The sequence below is a fragment of the Ranitomeya variabilis genome, chromosome 4 (genome assembly GCF_051348905.1).
Source record: "Ranitomeya variabilis isolate aRanVar5 chromosome 4, aRanVar5.hap1, whole genome shotgun sequence".
Classification (NCBI taxonomy): domain Eukaryota; kingdom Metazoa; phylum Chordata; class Amphibia; order Anura; family Dendrobatidae; genus Ranitomeya; species Ranitomeya variabilis.
This window is the reverse complement of record NC_135235.1, coordinates 25,345,105-25,369,476: the sequence shown is the minus strand read 5'-3', so window position 1 is coordinate 25,369,476 and position 24,372 is coordinate 25,345,105. Positions and strand designations below refer to the sequence as shown.

The window sequence follows — 24,372 nt, the reverse complement described above, 5'->3', positions numbered from 1 at the left end:
TAAAATCCATCGAGATGTGCGTCCAGGGCCTCTTCGGAATAGGCAAGGGCAACAACAATCCACTAGCCCGAGAACAACAAGGCTTGGCCCGAGCACAAACGTCACAAGACTGCACGAAGCCTCGCACATCTCGAGACAGGGAAGGCCACCAGAAGGACCTTGCCACCAAATCCCTGGTACCAAAGATTCCAGGATGACCTGCCAACGCAGAAGAATGAACCTCAGAAATGACTTTACTGGTCCAATCATCAGGAACAAACAGTCTACCAGGTGGGCAACGATCAGGTCTATCCACCTGAAACTCCTGCAAGGCCCGCCGCAGGTCTGGAGAAACGGCAGACAATATCACTCCATCCTTAAGGATACCTGTAGGTTCAGAATTACCAGGGGAGTCAGGCTCAAAACTCCTAGAAAGGGCATCCGCCTTAACATTCTTAGAACCCGGCAGGTAGGACACCACAAAATTAAACCGAGAGAAAAACAACGACCAGCGCGCCTGTCTAGGATTCAGGCGTCTGGCGGACTCAAGATAAATTAGATTTTTGTGGTCAGTCAATACCACCACCTGATGTCTAGCCCCCTCAAGCCAATGACGCCACTCCTCAAAAGCCCACTTCATGGCCAAAAGCTCCCGATTCCCAACATCATAATTCCGCTCGGCGGGCGAAAATTTACGCGAGAAAAAAGCACAAGGTCTCATCACGGAGCAATCGGAACTTCTCTGCGACAAAACCGCCCCAGCTCCGATTTCAGAAGCGTCGACCTCAACCTGAAAAGGAAGAGCAACATCAGGCTGACGCAACACAGGGGCGGAAGAAAAGCGGCGCTTAAGCTCCCGAAAGGCCTCCACAGCAGCAGGGGACCAATCAGCAACATCAGCACCCTTCTTAGTCAAATCAGTCAATGGTTTAACCAGATCAGAAAAACCAGCAATAAATCGACGATAAAAGTTAGCAAAGCCCAAAAATTTCTGAAGACTCTTAAGAGAAGAGGGTTGCGTCCAATCACAAATAGCCTGAACCTTGACAGGATCCATCTCGATGGAAGAGGGGGAAAAAATATATCCCAAAAAGGAAATCTTTTGAACCCCAAAAACGCACTTAGAACCCTTCACACACAAGGAATTAGACCGCAAAACCTGAAAAACCCTCCTGACCTGCTGGACATGAGAGTCCCAGTCATCCGAAAAAATCAGAATATCATCCAGATACACAATCATAAATTTATCCAAATAATCGCGAAAAATATCATGCATAAAGGACTGGAAAACTGACGGAGCATTAGAAAGACCAAAAGGCATCACTAAATACTCAAAGTGGCCCTCGGGCGTATTAAATGCGGTTTTCCACTCATCCCCCTGCCTGATTCGCACCAAATTATACGCCCCACGGAGATCTATCTTAGAGAACCACTTGGCCCCCTTTATGCGAGCAAACAAATCAGTCAGCAGTGGCAACGGATATTGATATTTAACCGTGATTTTATTCAAAAGCCGATAATCAATGCACGGCCTCAAAGAGCCATCTTTCTTAGCCACAAAGAAAAAACCGGCTCCTAAGGGAGATGACGAAGGACGAATATGTCCCTTTTCCAAGGACTCCTTTATATATTCTCGCATAGCAGCATGTTCAGGCACAGACAGATTAAATAAACGACCCTTAGGGTATTTACTACCCGGAATCAAATCTATGGCACAATCGCACTCCCGGTGCGGAGGTAATGAACCAAGCTTAGGTTCTTCAAAAACGTCACGATATTCAGTCAAGAATTCAGGAATCTCAGAGGGAATAGATGATGAAATGGAAACCACAGGTACGTCCCCATGCGTCCCCTTACATCCCCAGCTTAACACAGACATAGCTTTCCAGTCAAGGACTGGGTTATGAGATTGCAGCCATGGCAATCCAAGCACCAACACATCATGTAGGTTATACAGCACAAGAAAGCGAATAATCTCCTGGTGATCCGGATTAATCCGCATAGTTTCTTGTGTCCAGTATTGTGGTTTATTGCTAGCCAATGGGGTGGAGTCAATCCCCTTCAGGGGTATAGGAGTTTCAAGAGGCTCCAAATCATACCCACAGCGTTTGGCAAAGGACCAATCCATAAGACTCAAAGCGGCGCCAGAGTCGACATAGGCATCCGCGGTAATAGATGATAAAGAACAAATCAGGGTCACAGATAGAATAAACTTAGACTGTAAAATGCCAATTGAAACAGACTTATCAAGCTTCTTAGTACGCTTAGAGCATGCTGATATAACATGAGTTGAATCACCGCAATAGAAGCACAACCCATTTTTTCGTCTAAAATTCTGCCGTTCACTTCTGGACAGAATTCTATCACATTGCATATTCTCTGGCGTCTTCTCAGTAGACACCGCCAAATGGTGCACAGGTTTGCGCTCCCGCAGACGCCTATCGATCTGGATAGCCATTGTCATGGACTCATTCAGACCCGCAGGCACAGGGAACCCCACCATAACATCCTTAATGGCATCAGAGAGACCCTCTCTGAAATTCGCCGCCAGGGCGCACTCATTCCACTGAGTAAGCACAGCCCATTTACGGAATTTCTGGCAGTATATTTCAGCTTCGTCTTGCCCCTGAGATAGGGACATCAAGGCCTTTTCCGCCTGAAGTTCTAACTGAGGTTCCTCATAAAGCAAGCCCAAGGCCAGAAAAAACGCATCCACATTGAGCAACGCAGGATCCCCTGGAGCCAATGCAAAAGCCCAATCCTGAGGGTCGCCCCGGAGCAAGGAAATCACAATCCTGACCTGCTGAGCAGGATCTCCAGCAGACTTCTCTTTTCTCTCCTTTCTCTGTCAATTAATTTAACCCTTTGTGGCCGATCAAACTGTTATGGTTCTCAATGGCAAGAGAACATAGCCCAGCAAACATAAAAACTAGCTCTTGGAAGGATGGAAACTAAACTGACCATGAACTAAACCTGCCGCACAACTAACAGTAGCCGGGTAGCGTAGCCTGCGTTTTATCCCTAGACGCCCAGCGCCGGCCGGAGGACTAACTAATCCTGGCAGAGGAAAATATAGTCCTGGCTCACCTCTAGAGAAATTTCCCCGAAAGGCAGACAGAGGCCCCCACAAATATTGGCGGTGATTTTAGATGAAATGACAAACGTAGCATGAAAATAGGTTTAGCAAAATTGAGGTCCGCTTACTAGATAGCAGGAAGACAGAAAGGGCACTTTCATGGTCAGCTGAAAACCCTATCAAAACAGCATCCTGAAATTACTTTAAGACTCTAGTATTAACTCATAACATAAGAGTGGCAATTTCAGATCACAAGAGCTTTCCAGACACAGAAACAAAACTACAGCTGTGAACTGGAACAAAATGCAAAAACAAACAAGGACTAAAGTCCAACTTAGCTGGGAGTTGTCTAGCAGCAGGAACATGCACAGAAAGGCTTCTGATTACAATGTTGACCGGCATGGAAGTGACAGAGGAGTGTCATGATCTCTGCAGACAGAGATCATAGCAAGCCTATAGAGGGACAAGCTCTCGGAAGATGGAACTATACTGACCATGAACTAAGCCTGCCGCGCAACTAGAAATAGCCAGGTAGCATTTCCTATTTATAGCTAGATGCCCAGCTCTGGCCTAAGACCTAAATAGCTAGCAAAGGGAAATATAAGACCTGGCTCACCTCTAGAGAAATATTCCAAAGAAGACAGTAGCCCCCCACATATAATGACGGTGAGTTCAGATGAAACAACAAACGCAGCAGGAAAATAGTCTTAGCAAATTTGAGGTCCGCTTACTAGATAGCAGAAGACAGATAGTATACTTTCATGGTCAGCAGAAAAACACTAACAAAACACCATCCAGAGATTACCTTAAACTCTGGCATTAACTCATAACGCCAGAGTAGCAATCCCAGATCAACGAGAGCTTTCCAGACACAGTAACAAAACTTCAGCTGTGAACTGGAACAAATAGGCAAAAAGAAACATGGACAAAAGTCCAACTTATCTAGTAGTTGTCAGAAGCAGGAACAAGCACTGAGAGGCATCAGATAACATTGTTGACCGGCAAGAAACCACCAGAGAAATGAGCTTAAATAGCGACACCCACTACTGATGGAACCAGGTGAAACAGGAAAGAGGATGACAAGTCCAATTCCACAAGCGGCCACCGGGGGAGCCCAGAATCCAAATTCACAACAGTACCCCCCCCTCAAGGAGGGGGCACCGAACCCTCACCAGATCCACCAGGGCGACCAGGATGAGCCCTATGGAAGGCACGAACAAGATCAGAAGCATGAACATCAGATGCATTGACCCAAGAATTATCCTCCTGGCCGTAACCCTTCCAGTTGACCAGATACTGGAGTCTCCGTCTGGAAACACGAGAGTCCAAAATTTTCTCCACAACGTACTCCAACTCACCCTCAACCAACACCGGAGCAGGAGGCTCAACTGAAGGTACAACAGGTACCTCATACCTGCGCAATAACGACCGATGAAAAACGTTATGAATGGAAAAGGACGCAGGGAGGTCCAAACGGAAAGAAACAGGATTAAGAATCTCCAATATTCTATAAGGGCCGATGAACCGAGGTTTAAACTTAGGAGAAGAGACCCTCATAGGGACAAAACGAGAAGACAACCACACCAAATCTCCAACACAAAGCCGAGAACCAACACGACGATGACGGTTGGCAAAACGCTGAGTCTTCTCCTGGGACAACTTCAAATTGTCCATAACCTGCCCCCAGATGTGATGCAATCTCTCCACCACCGCATCCACTCCAGGACAATCCGAGGATTCCACCTGACCGGAGGAAAATCGAGGGTGAAACCCCGAATTACAGAAAAACGGGGACACCAAGGTGGAAGAGCTGGCCCGATTATTGAGGGCGAACTCTGCCAATGGCAAAAAAGCAACCCAATCATCCTGGTCAGCAGAGACAAAACACCTCAGATATGTCTCCAGGGTCTGATTAGTCCGCTCGGTCTGGCCATTAGTCTGAGGGTGAAAAGCAGATGAAAAAGACAAATCTATGCCCATCCTAGCACAGAATGCCCGCCAAAATCTAGACACAAATTGGGTACCTCTGTCAGAAACAATATTCTCAGGAATACCGTTACATCCCCAGCTCAACACAGACATTGCTCTCCAGTCCAAGACTGGATTGTGAGACTGCAACCATGGCAATCCCAGTACCAAATCGTCATGTAAATTATACAGCACCAGGAAACGAATAATCTCCTGGTGATCCGGATTGATACGCATGGTTACTTGTGTCCAGTACTGTGGTTTATTATTAGCCAATGGGGTGGAGTCAATCCCCTTCAGAGGAATAAGAGTCTCCAAAGGCTCTAAATCAAAACCACAACGATTGGCAAAGGACCAATCCATAAGACTCAGAGCGGCGCCAGAGTCAACATAGGCGTCCGTGGCAATGGATGACAAAGAGCAAATCAGGGTTACAGACAAAATAAACTTAGACTGAATGGTGCCAATGGAAACAGACTTATCAAGCTTCTTTGTACGCCTAGAGCATGCTGATATAACATGAGTAGAATCCCCACAATAGAAGCACAATCCATTCTTCCGTCTAAAATTCTGTCGCTCACTCCTGGACAGAATTCTATCACACTGCATACTTTCTGGCGTCTTTTCCATAGACACCGCCAGATGGTGCACCGGTTTGCGCTCCCGCAGACGCCTATCAATCTGAATAGCCATTGTCATGGACTCATTCAGACCTGCAGGCACAGGGAACCCCACCATAACATCCTTAACGGCATCAGAGAGACCTTCTCTGAAAGTTGCCGCCAAGGCGCACTCATTCCACTGAGTAAGCACAGACCATTTACGGAATTTTTGGCAGTAAACCTCAGCTTCGTCTTGCCCCTGAGATAGTGCCATCAAAGTTTTTTCTGCCTGAAGTTCCAAATGAGGTTCCTCATAAAGCAAGCCCAAGGCCAGAAAAAACGCATCCACATCGCGCAACGCAGGATCCCCTGCTGGCAATGAGAAGGCCCAATCTTGAGGGTCACCCCTGAGCAAGGAAATCACAATCCTAACCTGCTGAGCAGGGTCTCCAGCTGAACGAGACTTCAGGGACAAATAAAGCTTACAATTATTTCGGAAATTCTGGAAGCTAGCTCTATTCCCTGTGAAGAACTCCGGCAAAGGAATTCTCGGCTCAGATACTGGAGCATGTACCACAAAATCTTGCAAATTTTGTACTTTCGTGATGAGATTATTCAAACCCGCAGTTACACTCTGAAGATCCATTATTGTCAGGTGCACACAGAGCAATACAGAGATTAGGAGGAGAGAGAGAAAAAAGACTGCAGCAAGGCAAACTGGAGGAAAAAAAAAAAAAAAAAATTCCAGCAGACTTCTTATAACTCTCCTTTCTCAACCTGGGTCTTTAACACTTTATTGGCCGGTCAAACTGTCATGATCTCTGCAGACAGAGATCATAGCAAGCCTATAGAGGGACAAGCTCTCGGAAGATGGAACTATACTGACCATGAACTAAGCCTGCCGCGCAACTAGAAATAGCCAGGTAGCATTTCCTATTTATAGCTAGATGCCCAGCTCTGGCCTAAGACCTAAATAGCTAGCAAAGGGAAATATAAGACCTGGCTCACCTCTAGAGAAATATTCCAAAGAAGACAGTAGCCCCCCACATATAATGACGGTGAGTTCAGATGAAACAACAAACGCAGCAGGAAAATAGTCTTAGCAAATTTGAGGTCCGCTTACTAGATAGCAGAAGACAGATAGTATACTTTCATGGTCAGCAGAAAAACACTAACAAAACACCATCCAGAGATTACCTTAAACTCTGGCATTAACTCATAACGCCAGAGTAGCAATCCCAGATCAACGAGAGCTTTCCAGACACAGTAACAAAACTTCAGCTGTGAACTGGAACAAATAGGCAAAAAGAAACATGGACAAAAGTCCAACTTATCTAGTAGTTGTCAGAAGCAGGAACAAGCACTGAGAGGCATCAGATAACATTGTTGACCGGCAAGAAACCACCAGAGAAATGAGCTTAAATAGCGACACCCACTACTGATGGAACCAGGTGAAACAGGAAAGAGGATGACAAGTCCAATTCCACAAGCGGCCACCGGGGGAGCCCAGAATCCAAATTCACAACAGAGGAGCAAGGCTAAATAGCGACTCCCACATCCTGATGGAAACAGGTGAACAGAGAGGATGATGCACACCAGTTCAATTCCACCAGTGGCCACCGGGGGAGCCCAAAATCCAATTTCACAACAGATAACATAGGGAAAGCCGCCGAGGAGTGGGGGCGCCACCAAACGTATACTTTTTAGGGTGCCTACCCCTGCTATAGGTAGGATATCAGCAAAAAGGCATTACAGCATAGAAGTTGCAGTTCTCTATAGGTTTATTATACGGCATACATTTCGTTAATATCAACTCAGTGGCCACCCACTTTTCACTCCCCACATCCTTCTCAGGCACTACATACCTCCCCTGTCCCCCTATTTTTAGGGTCATGTAGGGATGAATAGATAGGGATAGCCGTCGTCGAGTGGGGGCGCCATTTGCGCAGGTTCTGTAGAGGCGCCAACCTCCGCGTTAGGTAGGGCACAGCAGAGCAGCTGGCCTCATAGGGCGTACAGGCTTTAAACAGGTCCGTGGTGTCCCTTATTACGAATTTATACTAGTCGTAAAATTTCTTTTTTCTAAATGCTCATCATTTTTCCAAATTGTTATTCTTTCATAATACGTTGGTTTGTGATATTTCTACGTTCCTTTTTTTCTTTCCTCTAATTTTGGCCTCTTTACCCGATTCTTTATCTACTTGTCTAGCACCGGGGTAAAAAACCGGACCATACCCATGGATTAATGGAACAACTTTGCATAATTTTTGTAAAAACAAGTTGATTCCAATAAGTGTGGTTGTCTCAATTTTGATAATGTATACTCTATGTACAACCTCACGGGTAAAACTCCTCCGCAATTACATTTCTGGAGAGCTCTACCTTCAAGAATTATGTCCTCATTATAATAAGCTCCGGGTCATCTTTTAGGATGATAAGTAGAATACATAATGTTTGCGTTTCATTGCGGGGTGCTGATGCGTTCCAAACTGTGCACAAACAAAACCGGAAGTGAGGTCATGAGGACCGGAAGCGGCGCGCACGCCGAGAACAGCGTGCCGTGTATCGCGGTCCCTATCATACCGCATATAAGGGAGGCACAAGCGGACGTCAGGTAACGCAGCTCTGCAGGTTCCCTGTCATTCCCCTGATGAGTCCTGGATAGGACGAAACGCGTCGGGAGACGCTATCTGCCACCTACATATTCTCTCTCCATAACACATCAAATGGGTGAGATTATTCCAAGTCGCCTGTAATATAGGCGCTATGTTTATATGCACATTGTGACTGACTAGAAGTATCATATTGCTGCGGTAAGGGTGGAAACCCATGAGATGGGTATACAAGTATTCCACAATATGCATGCATTGTTTTGATCATTATAGTCAGCAATATGTTATCTTTGCTGCTGAATTTATGATTGCATCTGGTTTAAAGCATATAGCTAGGTCGTTAGTCTGAAAGGACTGAATGAGCATTTTGGTTATAGGTACTGTGTGTGTACAAAGACAATTGGGGTCTGGAACCCTATGGTGACTTATTATAAGACATTACATATTTCGCCACTGTGCACAGATACCCGAGCCTGCTCGACTCACTAGCATTGCTATTCTCACCGCATATTACCAGTGCATGTTGCTGGATCTCTATATGAACGGATCAGCACATTCATATTCGTTTATTCCTACGTACCTTTTGTGTCCTGAGGGGGTACGCCTATCCCCCCTTTTTTAAGTCCCCTGTATGTTTATATCACGTGGTGAAGTTTTCACAGTTAGTCTTTTTTAAATTGCATACATTAAAAGTTATATTTTAGTCCAATTGCTACACTCAACAAGTATTTCCATTGGATTCTATCCCGCTAATTGCAGTATTATTGTAGTTATATTCTTGTACATAGGGGTAGTATTATAGTAGTTATATTCCTGTACATAGGAGGCAGTATTATAGTAGTTATATTCTTCTACATAGGAGCAGTATTATAGTAGTTATATTCTTGTACATAGGAGCAGTATTATAGTAGTTATATTATTGTACATAGGAGCAGTATTATAGTAGTTATATTCTTGTACATAGGAGCAGTATTATAGTAGTTATATTCCTGTACATAGGAGCAGTATTATAGTAGTTATATTCCTGTACATAGGGGCAGTATTATAGTAGTTATATTCTTGTACATACAGGCAGTATTATAGTAGTTATATTCTTGCACATAGGAGCAGTATTATAGTAGTTATATTCTTGTACATAGGAGCAGTATTATAGTAGTTATATTCTTGTACATAGGAGCAGTATTATAGTAGTTATATTCTTGTACATCAGGTGCAGTATTATAGTAGTTATATTCTTGTACATAGGGGCAGTATTATAGTAGTTATATTCTTGTACATAGGAGCAGTATTATAGTAGTTATATTCTTGTACATAGGAGCAGTATTATAGTAGTTATATTCTTGTACATAGGAGCAGTATTATAGTAGTTATATTCTTGTACATAGGGGCAGTATTATAGTAGTTATATTCTTGTACATAGGGGGCAGTATTATAGTAGTTATATTCTTGTACATAGGAGCAGTATTATAGTAGTTATATTCTTGTACATAGGAGCAGTATTATAGTAGTTATATTCTTGTACATCAGGTGCAGTATTATAGTAGTTATATTCTTGTACATACAGGCAGTATTATAGTAGTTATATTCTTGTACATAGGAGCAGTATTATAGTAGTTATATTCTTGTACATAGGAGCAGTATTATAGTAGTTATATTCTTGTACATAGGAGCAGTATTATAGTAGTTATATTCTTGTACATAGGGGCAGTATTATAGTAGTTATATTCTTGTACATAGGGGGCAGTATTATAGTAGTTATATTATTGTACATAGGGGCAGTATTATAGTAGTTATATTCTTGTACATAGGAGCAGTATTATAGTAGTTATATTCTTGTACATCAGGTGCAGTATTATAGTAGTTATATTCTTGTACATACAGGCAGTATTATAGTAGTTATATTCTTGCACATAGGAGCAGTATTATAGTAGTTATATTCTTGTACATAGGAGCAGTATTATAGTAGTTATATTCTTGTACATAGGAGCAGTATTATAGTAGTTATATTCTTGTATATAGGAGCAGTATTATAGTAGTTATATTCTTGTACATAGGGGCAGTATTATAGTAGATATATTCTTGTACATAGGAGCAGTATTATAGTAGTTATATTCTTGTATATAGGAGCAGTATTATAGTAGTTATATTCTTGTACATAGGAGCAGTATTATAGTAGTTATATTCTTGTACATAGGGGCAGTATTATAGTAGTTATATTCTTGTACATAGGAGCAGTATTATAGTAGTTATATTCTTGTACATTGAGGGCAGTATTATAGTAGTTTTATCCTTGTACGTATATCTTGCACATACCTCAGTATAGAGCTGGTTACTTATGTATCTCCCGTTCATCTCACTGCAGGATACATGAAACTTCCTTGCATATAATGAGGCTCGGACCCCTGTGCGGTAGCTGACACTGCGGAGGATATCCTCGTACACTGCTACATTCTGCACACCTGGATAAGACAAACGGCTCCGGATTTCCACGCTGCACGGAGTTTTTAGTATCTTCAGCTGATTTTCTTAGTGAGGCCTCTAACCTGTAACTCGCAGGCTCCGGGAGCTGTTCTCGGTCTCGAGTCCCCGCTGCCAGGCAGACGACACATCTAGGGACAGGCTCTCATACTCTGGATTCAGATCCTCTCCCACCACTCCGATCTCGCACCTCTCCAGGGCGCACTCTATGCCGTCAGGGGACTGCATATCTGGATACACAGAGAATGGTTCATATTGGGATCATGAGGATATAACGTAAAGGGGTATTCCAATCTGGGACATTTACGGATTATCGGCTTGATATGCAATAAAGGTTCAATAGATGCAGGTGGGAGATTTTGGAGCTCCCATAGAAATTAATGGAGAAAACCCCAATTGTGGAGCCACCTCTCTATTTCTGACACCCTGCATTGGGGACCATTAATCACATATCCTGTCGATATATCTGATACGTTCCATATAGGAATACTCCTTTATGCTATAGGAGACCATAAGGAAGGATCTAGAGAAGTCACTTACCAGATCTCGGAGCTCTTTCAAGCTTGTTGGGCGATATATTATGAGATACAGTGCATGTAATCTTCAGGTCTGGAAATATGGGAACACCTAGTGTCCCCTGGAAGTCAGATACAGGGTGCGCTGATCGAGGGGACCCGGCTAGTTGGACCTGTGGGGCATCAGGCTGCAGCACTACGAGATACCCATCGAGATCTGGTACCGTGAGACATCCTTCATCCGTGAGACACCTGGAAAAAAGAAGACGTAGAGCTTCAAGTGTATGAACCATTTGCCTTTTCTTTGTAGGGAGTCAGCAGCAGAGACAACACCAGTATTTTTCCCGTATATCTGATAAGGGGTCGGTGCTCTCCTTTTTCAGTACAAATCATCATTTCCATAATTTACTTGATAAGATCGCAGCTACCTGCTTTGGCCACTAGAGGGCGATATGTATGGAGCTGGCAATGTGCATGGACCAATACAGCCCCCTAGTGGTGGTAAAAGGTTTGAACCATTATATGTATATGTACCTGTATGTACCAGGATCGGGAACTATTTAACCACAAGAGATCTGCTCCAAAATAACCTTCATAATGGGTCGAACTAAGCTGGACCTTGGGCCCTGCTGTCAAACACAAGCCCACCTACGGGTACTATGAAGGGTCAACTCAACGATACCGACCTCCCGATGCAAAAAGGTTCAAATGTAATTACAACTTCCATAGGTGTTCTTACGACTGAGCCACTGACCTTGGCCATGGAGCACCCACCTCACCACTGTCTGCAGTTTTACGGGTCTCACTCCTGGTGTTGGAAACTGTAAAGAGTTGAGGTATTCCACGTGCTGCAGAGCTCGGCTGAAGGACAGGGCATCGTCCCCTTCCAGGGTCAGCTGTGACTGAGCAGGATTGACGTGGACCTGACAAATAATGTTATGAGAGTTTTATAGTCGCCATACATTGGCTCATCCCATACTAGGGGGGTGGACTGTATAGTACTAGCATATATTATAGGTCATAGAAAAAAAAATCCATAAAGACTTCTCCAGAGAGGGGAAATATCACACTCACAAATGGAATTAATTGTAGCTGAGGAAGAAACTAATGATAACTGAGGAAGTGAGAGAAAGCTGACATGCCAACCTCCATTGAAGTAGGGGCCTCCTGCATTGAAAAAGGTAATTACAACAGGAGGTTTGCGCTGGGAAAACGTCACCAAGACTGAGATTCTTTTATGCAGAGGCAGGGAAGTACACTTCACAAGCATATGCTTCCTCTGATCAAAGCACTGCTCCCAGATCTTTTGGAGTCAGTTGTCAGTGATGAATATCTGGGTTTGCATAGATCCGATATATATTTTCGGTGTCATAGCGAAGCCACAAACATAACACATTCGGTTACATTTCCGTAAGACCGGCAAAACCCCTTCAACTTAATATTGGTCAGATGGATGATGCTATCCAGGCCATGTTTCACCTCTATAGACAGGTCAAATAACGATAAGAAACATGACACCAATATCTCCTGCCTGGAACCTCCAGGGGTGAAGATATCCTGTAAGTTGGGGATCTCATAAAATTCTAAAAGACCTAGCACATCCCCAAACCAGGCCCCTGCATGGGCTCACCAAGGGGAAGTACGTGAAGTTAATAAAAGCAGAATTTGGGTTTTGTCATTTGTCAGTCCTGGAAGGTACAGCTTGCTGTGGGTTCTGTCCATTTTCCTAAGGAGTACCTCCCTCTTCTAAGCTCTGAGCCATTTCTGTGACATCAGGTTTAATAATCTTTCTTTATCCTTTTTATTTTATGTCATTGTATACACCGTATGGTTTTGTTCCCATTTTGTATCATATTTGCATATTGTTTAGACACACTGCCTATATTGCCGGATTAAATATATAACATTTAACAGCTCTGTTCCTCTTGCTCTGTAAACCGCACCTCTGAAGCCACACGCTACCTGTAACGGGTGTTCAATCGGCCTATATAAATGATTGGTGATGGCAGCTAGTGGTTCTTTTGTTCTTGCCGAGTTGGCAGTGATCGTATCGAGGTATATATATATATATATATTCCATGATCTGGAATCGGAGGTGTATATACCATATGCTCACTGTGAGTTCCCCAATAATCGGCCTAGTAGTGGAGGCAGCCGTGGCCTCCTCCATCACTCATCAGTCAACTGCGTAGTTGCCCTGATGATTAGAGGCAGCGGAGTTGCGTCCCCTGACAATCTGGAGGCAGTGGTGGGATCTACGCAACCCACCTGGCTGTTATCCGTGACAACTGGTGAGAGCGATGGGATTTGCGTGACTCCTCTGCTGTTATCCTTGACATTATACATACAGATATTGCTGTCACATAACACATGACCAACCCTATATCACCTGCATTACCTTCATTCCTTTGCCCAGGCTGTCAAAATCGGTATATTGGAGACCTTCCTTACAAGCATATAGACACTCGATCACTTCCCGGGAATCCACTGGACCCAGGCGCAGGGACAGGCCGGAGATGTAACCGCGCAAGAAGCGTCCGACAGTGGACCCTGAGTGTAAGAGAGAGTCAGGGGGTCAGCAAACAAGTTGCAGTTGATTATCCATGACCCCACAGTTGAATGGGCCCCATTTCTATTGTGTGTTGATGTTAGCTTTTTGCACATTTTGGGCTGTAACAGTTTCCCGTTTTGGTCGGGCCAAGTCCTTGCACCTCACATTCACTTTTGCAGCAACTTTACATTGTACCTGAAGTTCTTGAAGTTTCGCCATCATTCACTTTTACTGAAATCTTCTCCTCTGTTAAAAGAAACCAATACGTATTTGTGCAAAGTGTTTCGGTATTTAATGACTAGTTTGCAGCTAGGATGGGTTCTATAGGTTTGTGGAAGGAGTACTAGCCCTGGTCAGGAGGTGAGTGTACAGACAGGAAAGGTTAGATCCATGCAGGACAAGTTGGAAATATTGGATGAGCAGGGGAAGTGAGCAAATTGGTAGGTAAGACCATGAGCAATGAGGCAAGTTGGGCAGGCGCTGGCCTAATAAGTCAGACCTATGTAAGACTTGTAGCTTCAGCCTGAACATCTCCTTCACTGTTTACCCAGAATCCTTAAAGGATCCCAAATCTCAGTACCACCATTATTGCTTCCCATAACTCCTTACCCGTCCAACAGCCGCCAATCATCATCCTGGCCTGGCGCTTGGGAGGAGTAAGGGCTCCATTATCGTGCATGAGTGCCGGATCATACGTCACCCCGTCCACATACAGAGACACAGTTGGGAACTCGAGGCTCAGAGCATAATGATGCCACTCCACGTCACAGACCTGAGGGACACAAGCAGCTGATTAGATGTGGTTGGAGAAAAATGCGATGGATGACGAGAAGGAGACTGCAAGCGAGCAAGGAGATGGAAGGAAAGATGGTGCTGGATAAGACCAAGAAGGGTAAGGTAGGAAAGAAAGAGATGGAAGGAAAGATGGTGCTGGATAAGACCAAGAAGGGTATAAAGAAGAGAGGAAAGAAAGAGGTGGAGGGAAAGATGGTGCTGGATAAGACCAAGAAGGGTATAAAGAAGGGAGGAAAGAAAGAGATGGAAGGAAAGATGGTGCTGGATAAGACCAAGAAGGGTATAAAGAAGGGAGGAAAGAAAGATGGAAGGAAAGATGGTGCTGGATAAGACCAAGAAGGGTATAAAGAAGGGAGGAAAGAAAGATGGAAGGAAAGATGGTGCTGGATAAGACCAAGAAGTGTATAAAGAAGAGAGGAAAGAAAGAGGTGGAGGGAAAGATGGTGCTGGATAAGACCAAGAAGGGTATAAAGAAGGGAGGAAAGAAAGAGATGGAAGGAAAGATGGTGCTGGATAAGACCAAGAAGGGTATAAAGAAGGGAGGAAAGAAAGATGGAAGGAAAGATGGTGCTGGATAAGACCAAGAAGGGTATAAAGAAGAGAGGAAAGAAAGAGGTGGAAGGAAAGATGGTGCTGGATAAGACCAAGAAGTGTATAAAGAAGAGAGGAAAGAAAGATGGAAGGAAAGATGGTGCTGGATAAGACCAAGAAGTGTATAAAGAAGAGAGGAAAGAAAGATGGAAGCAAAGATGGTGCTGGATAAGACCAAGAAGGGTATAAAGAAGAGAGGAAAGAAAGAGGTGGAAGGAAAGATGGTGCTGGATAAGACCAAGAAGTGTATAAAGAAGAGAGGAAAGAAAGATGGAAGGAAAGATGGTGCTGGATAAGACCAAGAAGGGTATAAAGAAGGGAGGAAAGAAAGATGGAAGGAAAGATGGTGCTGGATAAGACCAAGAAGGGTATAAAGAAGAGAGGAAAGAAAGAGGTGGAAGGAAAGATGGTGCTGGATAAGACCAAGAAGTGTATAAAGAAGAGAGGAAAGAAAGATGGAAGGAAAGATGGTGCTGGATAAGACCAAGAAGGGTATAAAGAAGGGAGGAAAGAAAGATGGAAGGAAAGATGGTGCTGGATAAGACCAAGAAGGGTATAAAGAAGAGAGGAAAGAAAGAGGTGGAAGGAAAGATGGTGCTGGATAAGACCAAGAAGTGTATAAAGAAGAGAGGAAAGAAAGAGATGGAAGGAAAGATGGTGCTGGATAAGACCAAGAAGGGTATAAAGAAGAGAGGAAAGAAAGATGGAAGGAAAGATGGTGCTGGATAAGACCAAGAAGGGTATAAAGAAGGGAGGAACGAAAGAGGTGGAAGGAAAGATGGTGCTGGATAAGACCAAGAAGGGTATAAAGAAGGGAGGAAAGAAAGATGGAAGGAAAGATGGTGCTGGATAAGACCAAGAATGGTATAAAGAAGGGAGGAAAGAAAGATGGAAGGAAAGATGGTGCTGGATAAGACCAAGAAGTGTATAAAGAAGGGAGGAAAGAAAGATGGAAGGAAAGATGGTGCTGGATAAGACCAAGAAGTGTATAAAGAAGGGAGGAAAGAAAGATGGAAGGAAAGATGGTGCTGGGTAAGACCAAGAAGTGTATAAAGAAGGGAGGAAAGAAAGATGGAAGGAAAGATGGTGCTGGATAAGACCAAGAAGGGTATAAAGAAGGGAGGAAAGAAAGAGATGGAAGGAAAGATGGTGCTGGATAAGACCAAGAAGGTTATAAAGAAGGGAGGAAATAAAGAGGTGGAAGGAAAGATGGTGCTGGATAAGACCAAGAAGGGTATAAAGAAGGGAGGAAAGTAAGAGGTGGAAGGAAAGATGGTGCTGGATAAGACCAAGAAGGGTATAAAGAAGGGAGGAAAGAAAGAGATGGAAGGAAAGATGGTGCTGGATAAGACCAAGAAGGGTATAAAGAAGGGAGGAACGAAAGATGGAAGGAAAGATGGTGCTGGATAAGACCAAGAAGGGTATAAAGAAGGGAGGAAAGTAAGAGGTGGAAGGAAAGATGGTGCTGGATAAGACCAAGAAGGGTATAAAGAAGGGAGGAAAAAGGTGGAAGGAAAGATGGTGCTGGGTAAGCGACCAAGAAGGTTATAAAGAATAGAGGAAAGAAAGAGATGGAAGCAAAGATGGTGCTGGATAAGACCAAGAAGGGTATAAAGAAGGGAGGAAAGAAAGAGGTGGAGGGAAAGATCGTGCTGGATAAGACTAAGAAGGGTATAAAGAAGGGAGGAAAGTAAGAGGTGGAAGGAAAGATGGTGCTGGATAAGACCAAGAAGGGTATAAAGAAGGGAGGAAAGAAAGAGGTGGAAGGAAAGATGGTGCTGGATAAGACCAAGAAGGGTATAAAGAAGAGAGGAACGAAAGAGGTGGAAGGAAAGATGGTGCTGGATAAGACCAAGAAGGGTATAAAGAAGGGAGGAACGAAAGAGGTGGAAGGAAAGATGGTGCTGGATAAGACCAAGAAGGGTATAAAGAAGGGAGGAACGAAAGATGGAAGGAAAGATGGTGCTGGATAAGACCAAGAAGGGTATAAAGAAGGGAGGAAAGTAAGAGGTGGAAGGAAAGATGGTGCTGGATAAGACCAAGAAGGGTATAAAGAAGGGAGGAAAAAGGTGGAAGGAAAGATGGTGCTGGGTAAGCGACCAAGAAGGTTATAAAGAATAGAGGAAAGAAAGAGATGGAAGCAAAGATGGTGCTGGATAAGACCAAGAAGGGTATAAAGAAGGGAGGAAAGAAAGAGATGGAAGGAAAGATGGTGCTGGATAAGACCAAGAAGGGTATAAAGAAGGGAGGAAAGAAAGAGATGGAAGCAAAGATGGTGCTGGATAAGACCAAGAAGGTTATAAAGAAGGGAGGAAATAAAGAGGTGGAAGGAAAGATGGTGCTGGATAAGACCAAGAAGGGTATAAAGAAGGGAGGAAAGTAAGAGGTGGAAGGAAAGATGGTGCTGGATAAGACCAAGAAGGGTATAAAGAAGGGAGGAAAGAAAGAGGTGGAGGGAAAGATGGTGCTGGATAAGACCAAGAAGGGTATAAAGAAGGGAGGAAAGAAAGAGATGGAAGGAAAGATGGTGCTGGATAAGACCAAGAAGGGTATAAAGAAGGGAGGAAAGAAAGAGATGGAAGCAAAGATGGTGCTGGATAAGACCAAGAAGGTTATAAAGAAGGGAGGAAATAAAGAGGTGGAAGGAAAGATGGTGCTGGATAAGACCAAGAAGGGTATAAAGAAGGGAGGAAAGTAAGAGGTGGAAGGAAAGATGGTGCTGGATAAGACCAAGAAGGGTATAAAGAAGGGAGGAAAGAAAGAGATGGAAGGAAAGATGGTGCTGGATAAGACCAAGAAGGGTATAAAGAAGGGAGGAACGAAAGATGGAAGGAAAGATGGTGCTGGATAAGACCAAGAAGGGTATAAAGAAGGGAGGAAAGTAAGAGGTGGAAGGAAAGATGGTGCTGGATAAGACCAAGAAGGGTATAAAGAAGGGAGGAAAAAGGTGGAAGGAAAGATGGTGCTGGGTAAGCGACCAAGAAGGTTATAAAGAATAGAGGAAAGAAAGAGATGGAAGCAAAGATGGTGCTGGATAAGACCAAGAAGGGTATAAAGAAGGGAGGAAAGAAAGAGGTGGAAGGAAAGATGGTGCTGGATAAGACCAAGAAGGGTATAAAGAAGAGAGGAACGAAAGAGGTGGAAGGAAAGATGGTGCTGGATAAGACCAAGAAGGGTATAAAGAAGGGAGGAACGAAAGAGGTGGAAGGAAAGATGGTGCTGGATAAGACCAAGAAGGGTATAAAGAAGGGAGGAACGAAAGAGGTGGAAGGAAAGATGGTGCTGGATAAGACCAAGAAGGGTATAAAGAAGGGAGGAAAGAAAGAGATGGAAGGAAAGATGGTGCTGGATAAGACCAAGAAGGGTATAAAGAAGGGAGGGACGAAAGAGGTGGAAGGAAAGATGGTGCGGATCAGACAAATATGGGTGTAAAGAAGGGAGGAAAGAAAGAGGTGGAAGCATGCCTCTGCTGGCAACTTATTCCCCCAGAGAGAAAAATAATTGAACATGTTGAAATTCATCATGCACTATACTTCTTTCTTCCACAAGTTGGGGGAAAAGTCAGGAGAAGAGTGGAGAAAATAGAGGTAAAGAGATGAAAAGAGAGAAGGAAGAGGTGTGAAGTGTGTAGAAGAAAATAATAAAAATAATAATAATAATCTTTATATATATATAAAAAAAGACAAAAGTGAAGATAAGAGAATAGGTGAAAAGTGTACATATGGGACGAGAGAAGAAGAGGGGGATAAGTGTAGAACGAGGAAAGAGAGGATAAATGAAGAGAGGAGGGGAAAAAGAAAAAAAAGATGAGAGAGGAGACAAGAACAGAATGGGGAAGAGAAGAGATAAAAGGAGAGAAGAGAGAAGTATACAGAGGAAAAGGGAAGAGAGAATCATAAGGGGAGGAGGTGGGATGTGTACAGATAAGAAGAGTTGGCAAGAGAGAAGCAAAAAAGAGGAGAAAACAGAAGAGTACACAAAAATGTAACGGAGAAGAAAAGAGGAGAGGCTAAGAGATAAAATGATGAGAAGAGAGAACTGAAGAAAGGAAAAGAAAAAAGTGTACAGAAGTTAAGAGAGTGAGAGGAGAAAAGGAGAGAGTAAAGGAGAAGAAAGGATAAAAGTGAAGAAAAGAACAGATGAGATGAAAAGAAAGAAAAGAAGTGGAGTAGAAGAGAGGAGTAGACACGACTATAGAAGGGGAAAAGTGTAGAGAGGAAAACTGAGAGGAGGAGAGAAGAAAAGAAGTGAGGAGAAGAAAATAGGAGAGGATAGGGGAAGAGAAAAAAAGATTAGAAGAAATAAGAAGATAGGAGATGAGAAGTTTTTGAGGTTGAAGGAATTAGTAAAAAGGAAGTAGGAGCTAATAAGTATCTATGAAGGAGAGAAGTAATGACTGAAGAAGATGCAGAGGAGGGATGAGAAGGTTAGGAGAAGAACAGACATGCATTAGTAAGGTGGAGAGAAGGGATTGTAGAGTTAGAAGGAAGTAAGAATCGGGAAGGAGGACACAATGGGAGACTAAGAACATATATATAACGTATATAGCTAATAGGAAATAAGGAGATGATTAGAGGAGGGGAGGTAGAATGAGCTGAGACGCGGAGAGTAGATAAAGGCCCCATAATGCCGACTACATGCCATACAATGGCTGATCAGTAGACGAGGACAGGAGATACAAGCTGGGACAATAGGCACCTACAAAAATAGGCCAAAATGAGGGAAAATCCAGGCAAGCAACATGTCAAGTGTCTCCCATCCATCTCCTCCTCACGCCTACAAACGCAAGGCTGCCATGTTTTATTCTTTTGGGGGTTTCTGATGACTACAAATAAATCTACTGAGGCATGAAAAAGGCACCAAAGTCTCTGTGCCCTGGACTGGTGCCTCCTCTGGTTTACACAACACACAGCAAAAAAAGAGGAGATTGAAGGAAGATACAGGGAAGAACAAATGTCACAGGAGTGATAAGGAAGAGGAGGCAAGATAAGAAGAGAAAAGCAAGAAAGGAGCCATGTATGACACAACAGAAATCATCTACTGCATAGTTATCATCAGAAAGGGATGAATCAATGCCCGGATCAGTCAATGCCCGAATCAGTCAATGCCCGGATCAGTCAATGCCCGGATCAGTCAATGCCCGGATCAGTCAATGCCTGGATCAGTCAATGCCCGAATCAGTCAATGCCTGGATCAGTCAATGCCCAGATCAGTCAATGCCCAGACCAGCCAATGCCCGGATCAGTCAATGCCCGAATCAGTCAATGCCCGAATCAGTCAATGCCCGAATCAGTCAATGCCTGGATCAGTCACTACCCGGATCAGTCAAAGTCTGGATCAGTCAATGCCCGGATCAGTCAATGCCCGGATCAGTCAATGCCCGGATCAGTCAAAGTCTGGATCAGTCAATGCCCGGATCAGTCAATGCCCAGATCAGTCAATGCCCAGATCAGTCAATGCCCGGATCAGTCAAAGTCTGGATCAGTCAATGCCCCGATCAGTCAATGCCCAGATCAGTCAATGCCCAGATCAGTCAATGCCCGGATCAGTCAAAGTCTGGATCAGTCAATGCCCCGATCAGTCAATGCCCAGATCAGTCAAAGTTCGGATCAGTCAATGCGTGGATCAGTCAATGCCTGGATCAGTTAATGCCCGGTTCAGTCAATGCCCGGATCAGTCAATGCCCGGATCAATCAATGCCCGGATCAGTCAATGCCGGGATCAGTCAAAGTCTGGATCATTCAATGCCCCGATCAGTCAATGCCCGAATCAGCCAATGCCTGGATTAGTCAATGCCCGGATCAGTCAATGCCCAGATCAGTCAATGCCCAAATCAGTCAATGCCCAAATCAGTCAAAGTCTGGATCAGTCAAAGCCCCGATCAGTCAATGCCTGAATCAATCAATGCCCGGATCAGTCAAAGTCTGGATCAGTCAATGCCCGAATTAGTCAATGCCCGAATCAGTCAATGCCCGGATCAGTCAATACCCGGATCAGTCAATACCCGGATCAGTCAAAGTCTGGATCAGTCAATGCCCCGATCAGTCAATGCCCCGATCAGTCAAAGTTCGGATCAGTTAATGCCCGGATCAGTCAATGCCTGGATCAGGCAATGCCCGGATCAGTCAATGCACAGTTCAGTCAATGCCCCGATCAGTCAAAGTCCGGATCAGTCAAAGTCTGGATCAGTCAATACCCAGATCAGTCAAAGTACGGATCAATCACAGTTCAGATTAGTAAAAGTCCAGATTAGTGAAAGTCCGGATCAGTCAATGTTTGGATAAGTCAATGCCCGGATCAGTCAAAGCTCGGATCAGTCAAAGCTCGGATCAATCAAAGTCCGGATCAGTCAATGTCCCTACTGGAACGTTCTTGCTACTTTGTTGCAACAATAATAGTCAGTTATAAACCTGCAACACTGTAGCTAGTGCAAGAATCGTAATTATCGGCAGCACATTGTCCTGTATAAACTGAAAATATGCTGCCAACACCATGATGCTGTACGGGGACAGAATGATCAGTTTTCCTCAGATGGTGGGAACAGGCCAGTAACCAATAGACTTATACCTAGTGTGCCAGCCCTCGTTAACAGGCTGGCGCCGGCCATAAGTATCACTGAACCATCTCATTAACAGAGCGATTTCAGTCATAGGAGTATTTTAGGGAATTGCTATACATGCGATTCTCTAATGCACAGTGATGGTCGCACCCAGTGTGAACATGTTCCTTCCCATCTGTCCTCCCGCTTTCCTCTCGGATCCTCCTTGGCATGGGCCGCCCGTGATTGTACGAGGAATATTCAGCATTTCATTATGGATTGTTATGAATATTTATATCTGCTCTGAAGATGCGAATATTGATACAGAAATTACTGTGAAGGATTTAGCATTTTCCTTGATAAGGTGTGATAATAGTAGTGACCCTTACAGCAGTACAGAGGATTTCAGGAGATGGCTATGTTGATCATTTATGGGGCGGTGAGGACAGGGGGTATAAATGTCAGGCGCCGTATCTGGGGCATCGTAACCCCATAACGCATCAGTGTCTACCGGATCTCATTAACCCCCTCATGCCCAATCGTCATAGTTCTATATCATTACCTGTTCCAGCTTCCATAGGAATTTGACGGGGTGAGCGCTGTCCAGAAGGGACCAGTAGAGGAATGAGATCCTGCAGCCGTGCACGGCCAGAGTGTAGTGCGAGAAGCTGCCATCTGGAGGAAAGGGGGCATGAAAAAAGGCGCTAAGTAATGAGGAAAATGCTTGGAGCTTCCTCAGTCCCTTTTACTAATGATTCCTAACCTGTCACTCACTATTGCAGAACTACAACCCCCAGCATGTCCTGACAGCTGCATCCTATCAGAGAATGACGGGAGGAGTAGTTGTCCTAAAGCTGAAGAGTCACTGATTGAATTAAAAAAAAGTCTAAAAAAGCCCAATTATATATAACACTGTACTCTGTTATGGTCTTGGAGCCATAGCTAGACCCCCGGAGACCCCCGCCCTGCGCTCTTACCATTCTGCACAGTGTTACACAGCAGCACCTCCTCCTCCTTTCCGCTCTTCCCTCCGCTGCCTCCTGCATGTTTCAGCCAGAAAGAGAGAGTCAGGTGATCAGCGGCTCCGCCCCCTGCAGGTAACCGCCCATGAGGAACCTCCACTGACTGAGAACCATTAAACCAAAAGACCGGGCTACTGTCCTGTGTGTCCTGTATGGGAAGGCTATGGGTCCAGTTATAGGACGGGCTGGATGGGGGTAGCAGGTCAACATCGCCTGGAGCAGCTCCTAAAAGCAAGCAGAGGTATTAACACATAAAATAAAACAGTGTTGTTCCTTAACTATGGGGCTTAGTTCACTGATCACTCCCATTTAAATGCTGCAGTACCAGACACAACCACGCTTGTAGGGGTGGCGCTCTGCTTTGGCCCCTTTATTCTTATGATTGGGATCAGCTAGACTATCAGTGTCCTGACACACATAAGGGGCTTGTCTGCTGTAATCTCTGCCACCAAGGTTTCCTTTTCCCTGCAACGCCCCCTGCAGGAAAATTGAATAATTACATGTAAATCAATAGCTGCATAGATAATGCTGGGTCCTCCAGAGTGAGAACCGCTCTTAGTACTTAGTACTAGCTTCTTGGTCCTGATGCGAAGCCACCCCCATAATATTTCCTAATAAGGTGGGTTTTATAAATGAGAAACCCGTTATAATCTCCGAGACCCCATATTCATAATTGTACTTATGCAATAAAACAGAGGTTTAGTAGGAAGTTCTTGGGCCCTAAGTCCTAGGGGCCCGGTATTTAGCTCTGCCTTGCCTCTAGCTATTATATGACTGGCGGTAACCTGTATCTGTGCACCGCCGCTAATTACAGCGTAATACCAGGAATTATGTGTCTTATCTCCCAGCCCCACGGGCTTTGTGTTACACGTACCGCACAGCTTGCGCAATGATTTCTCTGAATAGTTATCACGGTCGCAGCCCTTGGCAATGTGACTCGTCTGGATTTCCACCGTGGCCTGAATACTCCAGATTGGCTCCTCGCAGGTCTCTAGGTGGATGGTTGGAAACAGGGCCAAGCTGCCGGTGCCAGGAACGTACTCGATACGCTTGTTCCAGCCTGTCGGGGCAGAGACCGCGGGGTTAATGCAACGGCACAAACAGTGAAAAATACACAGATACCGTGCTGAGTACATACCACGAGCACCTGGCCAGGACCTGATGCAAAACTACAACTCTCAGCATGCCTTAACAGCCAAAGAAGCTTGGTGGGCCCTATTCCTACATTTATAAAAGAGCCTCTATCTACCATGTGACCATTATGTGTCAGAGGGCCCCTCAGCTCTAGGGCCCCAAAGCTACACCCCCTGGTGGAGTCTGTTGGGGTCTTGGGGCCAAAGCTAGATCCCAAGAGACCCCCGCCTTGTGCTCTTAACATTCTGCCCAGTGTTACACAGCAGCACCTCCTCCTCCTTTCCGCTGTTCCCTCTGCTGCCCCCTACATGTTTTATCCAGAGTCAGGTGATCAACGGCTCCGCCCCCTGCAGGTAACCGCCCAGGAGGAACCTCCACTGATTGAGAACCATTGAACCAAGACCAGGCTACTGTCCTGTGTCCTCCAGTTGTAATATATCTACACCATAAGCTCCGGTCCAGGATCTGCTGTGAACCTACAACTTTCGGCTGAAGACCGGTCTGATATTTT

General features: G+C 44.5%; 1 protein-coding gene across 2 annotated transcripts in view; it reads right to left on the bottom strand.

Moving 5' to 3' along the window:
- CLSTN3 (calsyntenin 3) overlaps positions 1-24,372 on the bottom strand; it is a 70,953-nt gene that overhangs the window by 15,033 nt on the left and 31,548 nt on the right. For both annotated transcript variants that reach the window (XM_077258172.1, XM_077258173.1), the window contains exons 7-16: positions 23,602-23,787; positions 22,683-22,952; positions 22,268-22,380; positions 14,391-14,553; positions 13,977-14,027; positions 13,629-13,780; positions 12,005-12,153; positions 11,256-11,482; positions 10,781-10,945; positions 10,551-10,696 (exon numbers count right to left, since the gene is read on the bottom strand). In XM_077258172.1, the coding sequence (XP_077114287.1) occupies positions 10,551-10,696; positions 10,781-10,945; positions 11,256-11,482; positions 12,005-12,153; positions 13,629-13,780; positions 13,977-14,027; positions 14,391-14,553; positions 22,268-22,380; positions 22,683-22,952; positions 23,602-23,787 (1,622 nt within the window). The remainder of the gene's footprint in view (positions 1-10,550; positions 10,697-10,780; positions 10,946-11,255; positions 11,483-12,004; positions 12,154-13,628; positions 13,781-13,976; positions 14,028-14,390; positions 14,554-22,267; positions 22,381-22,682; positions 22,953-23,601; positions 23,788-24,372) is intronic.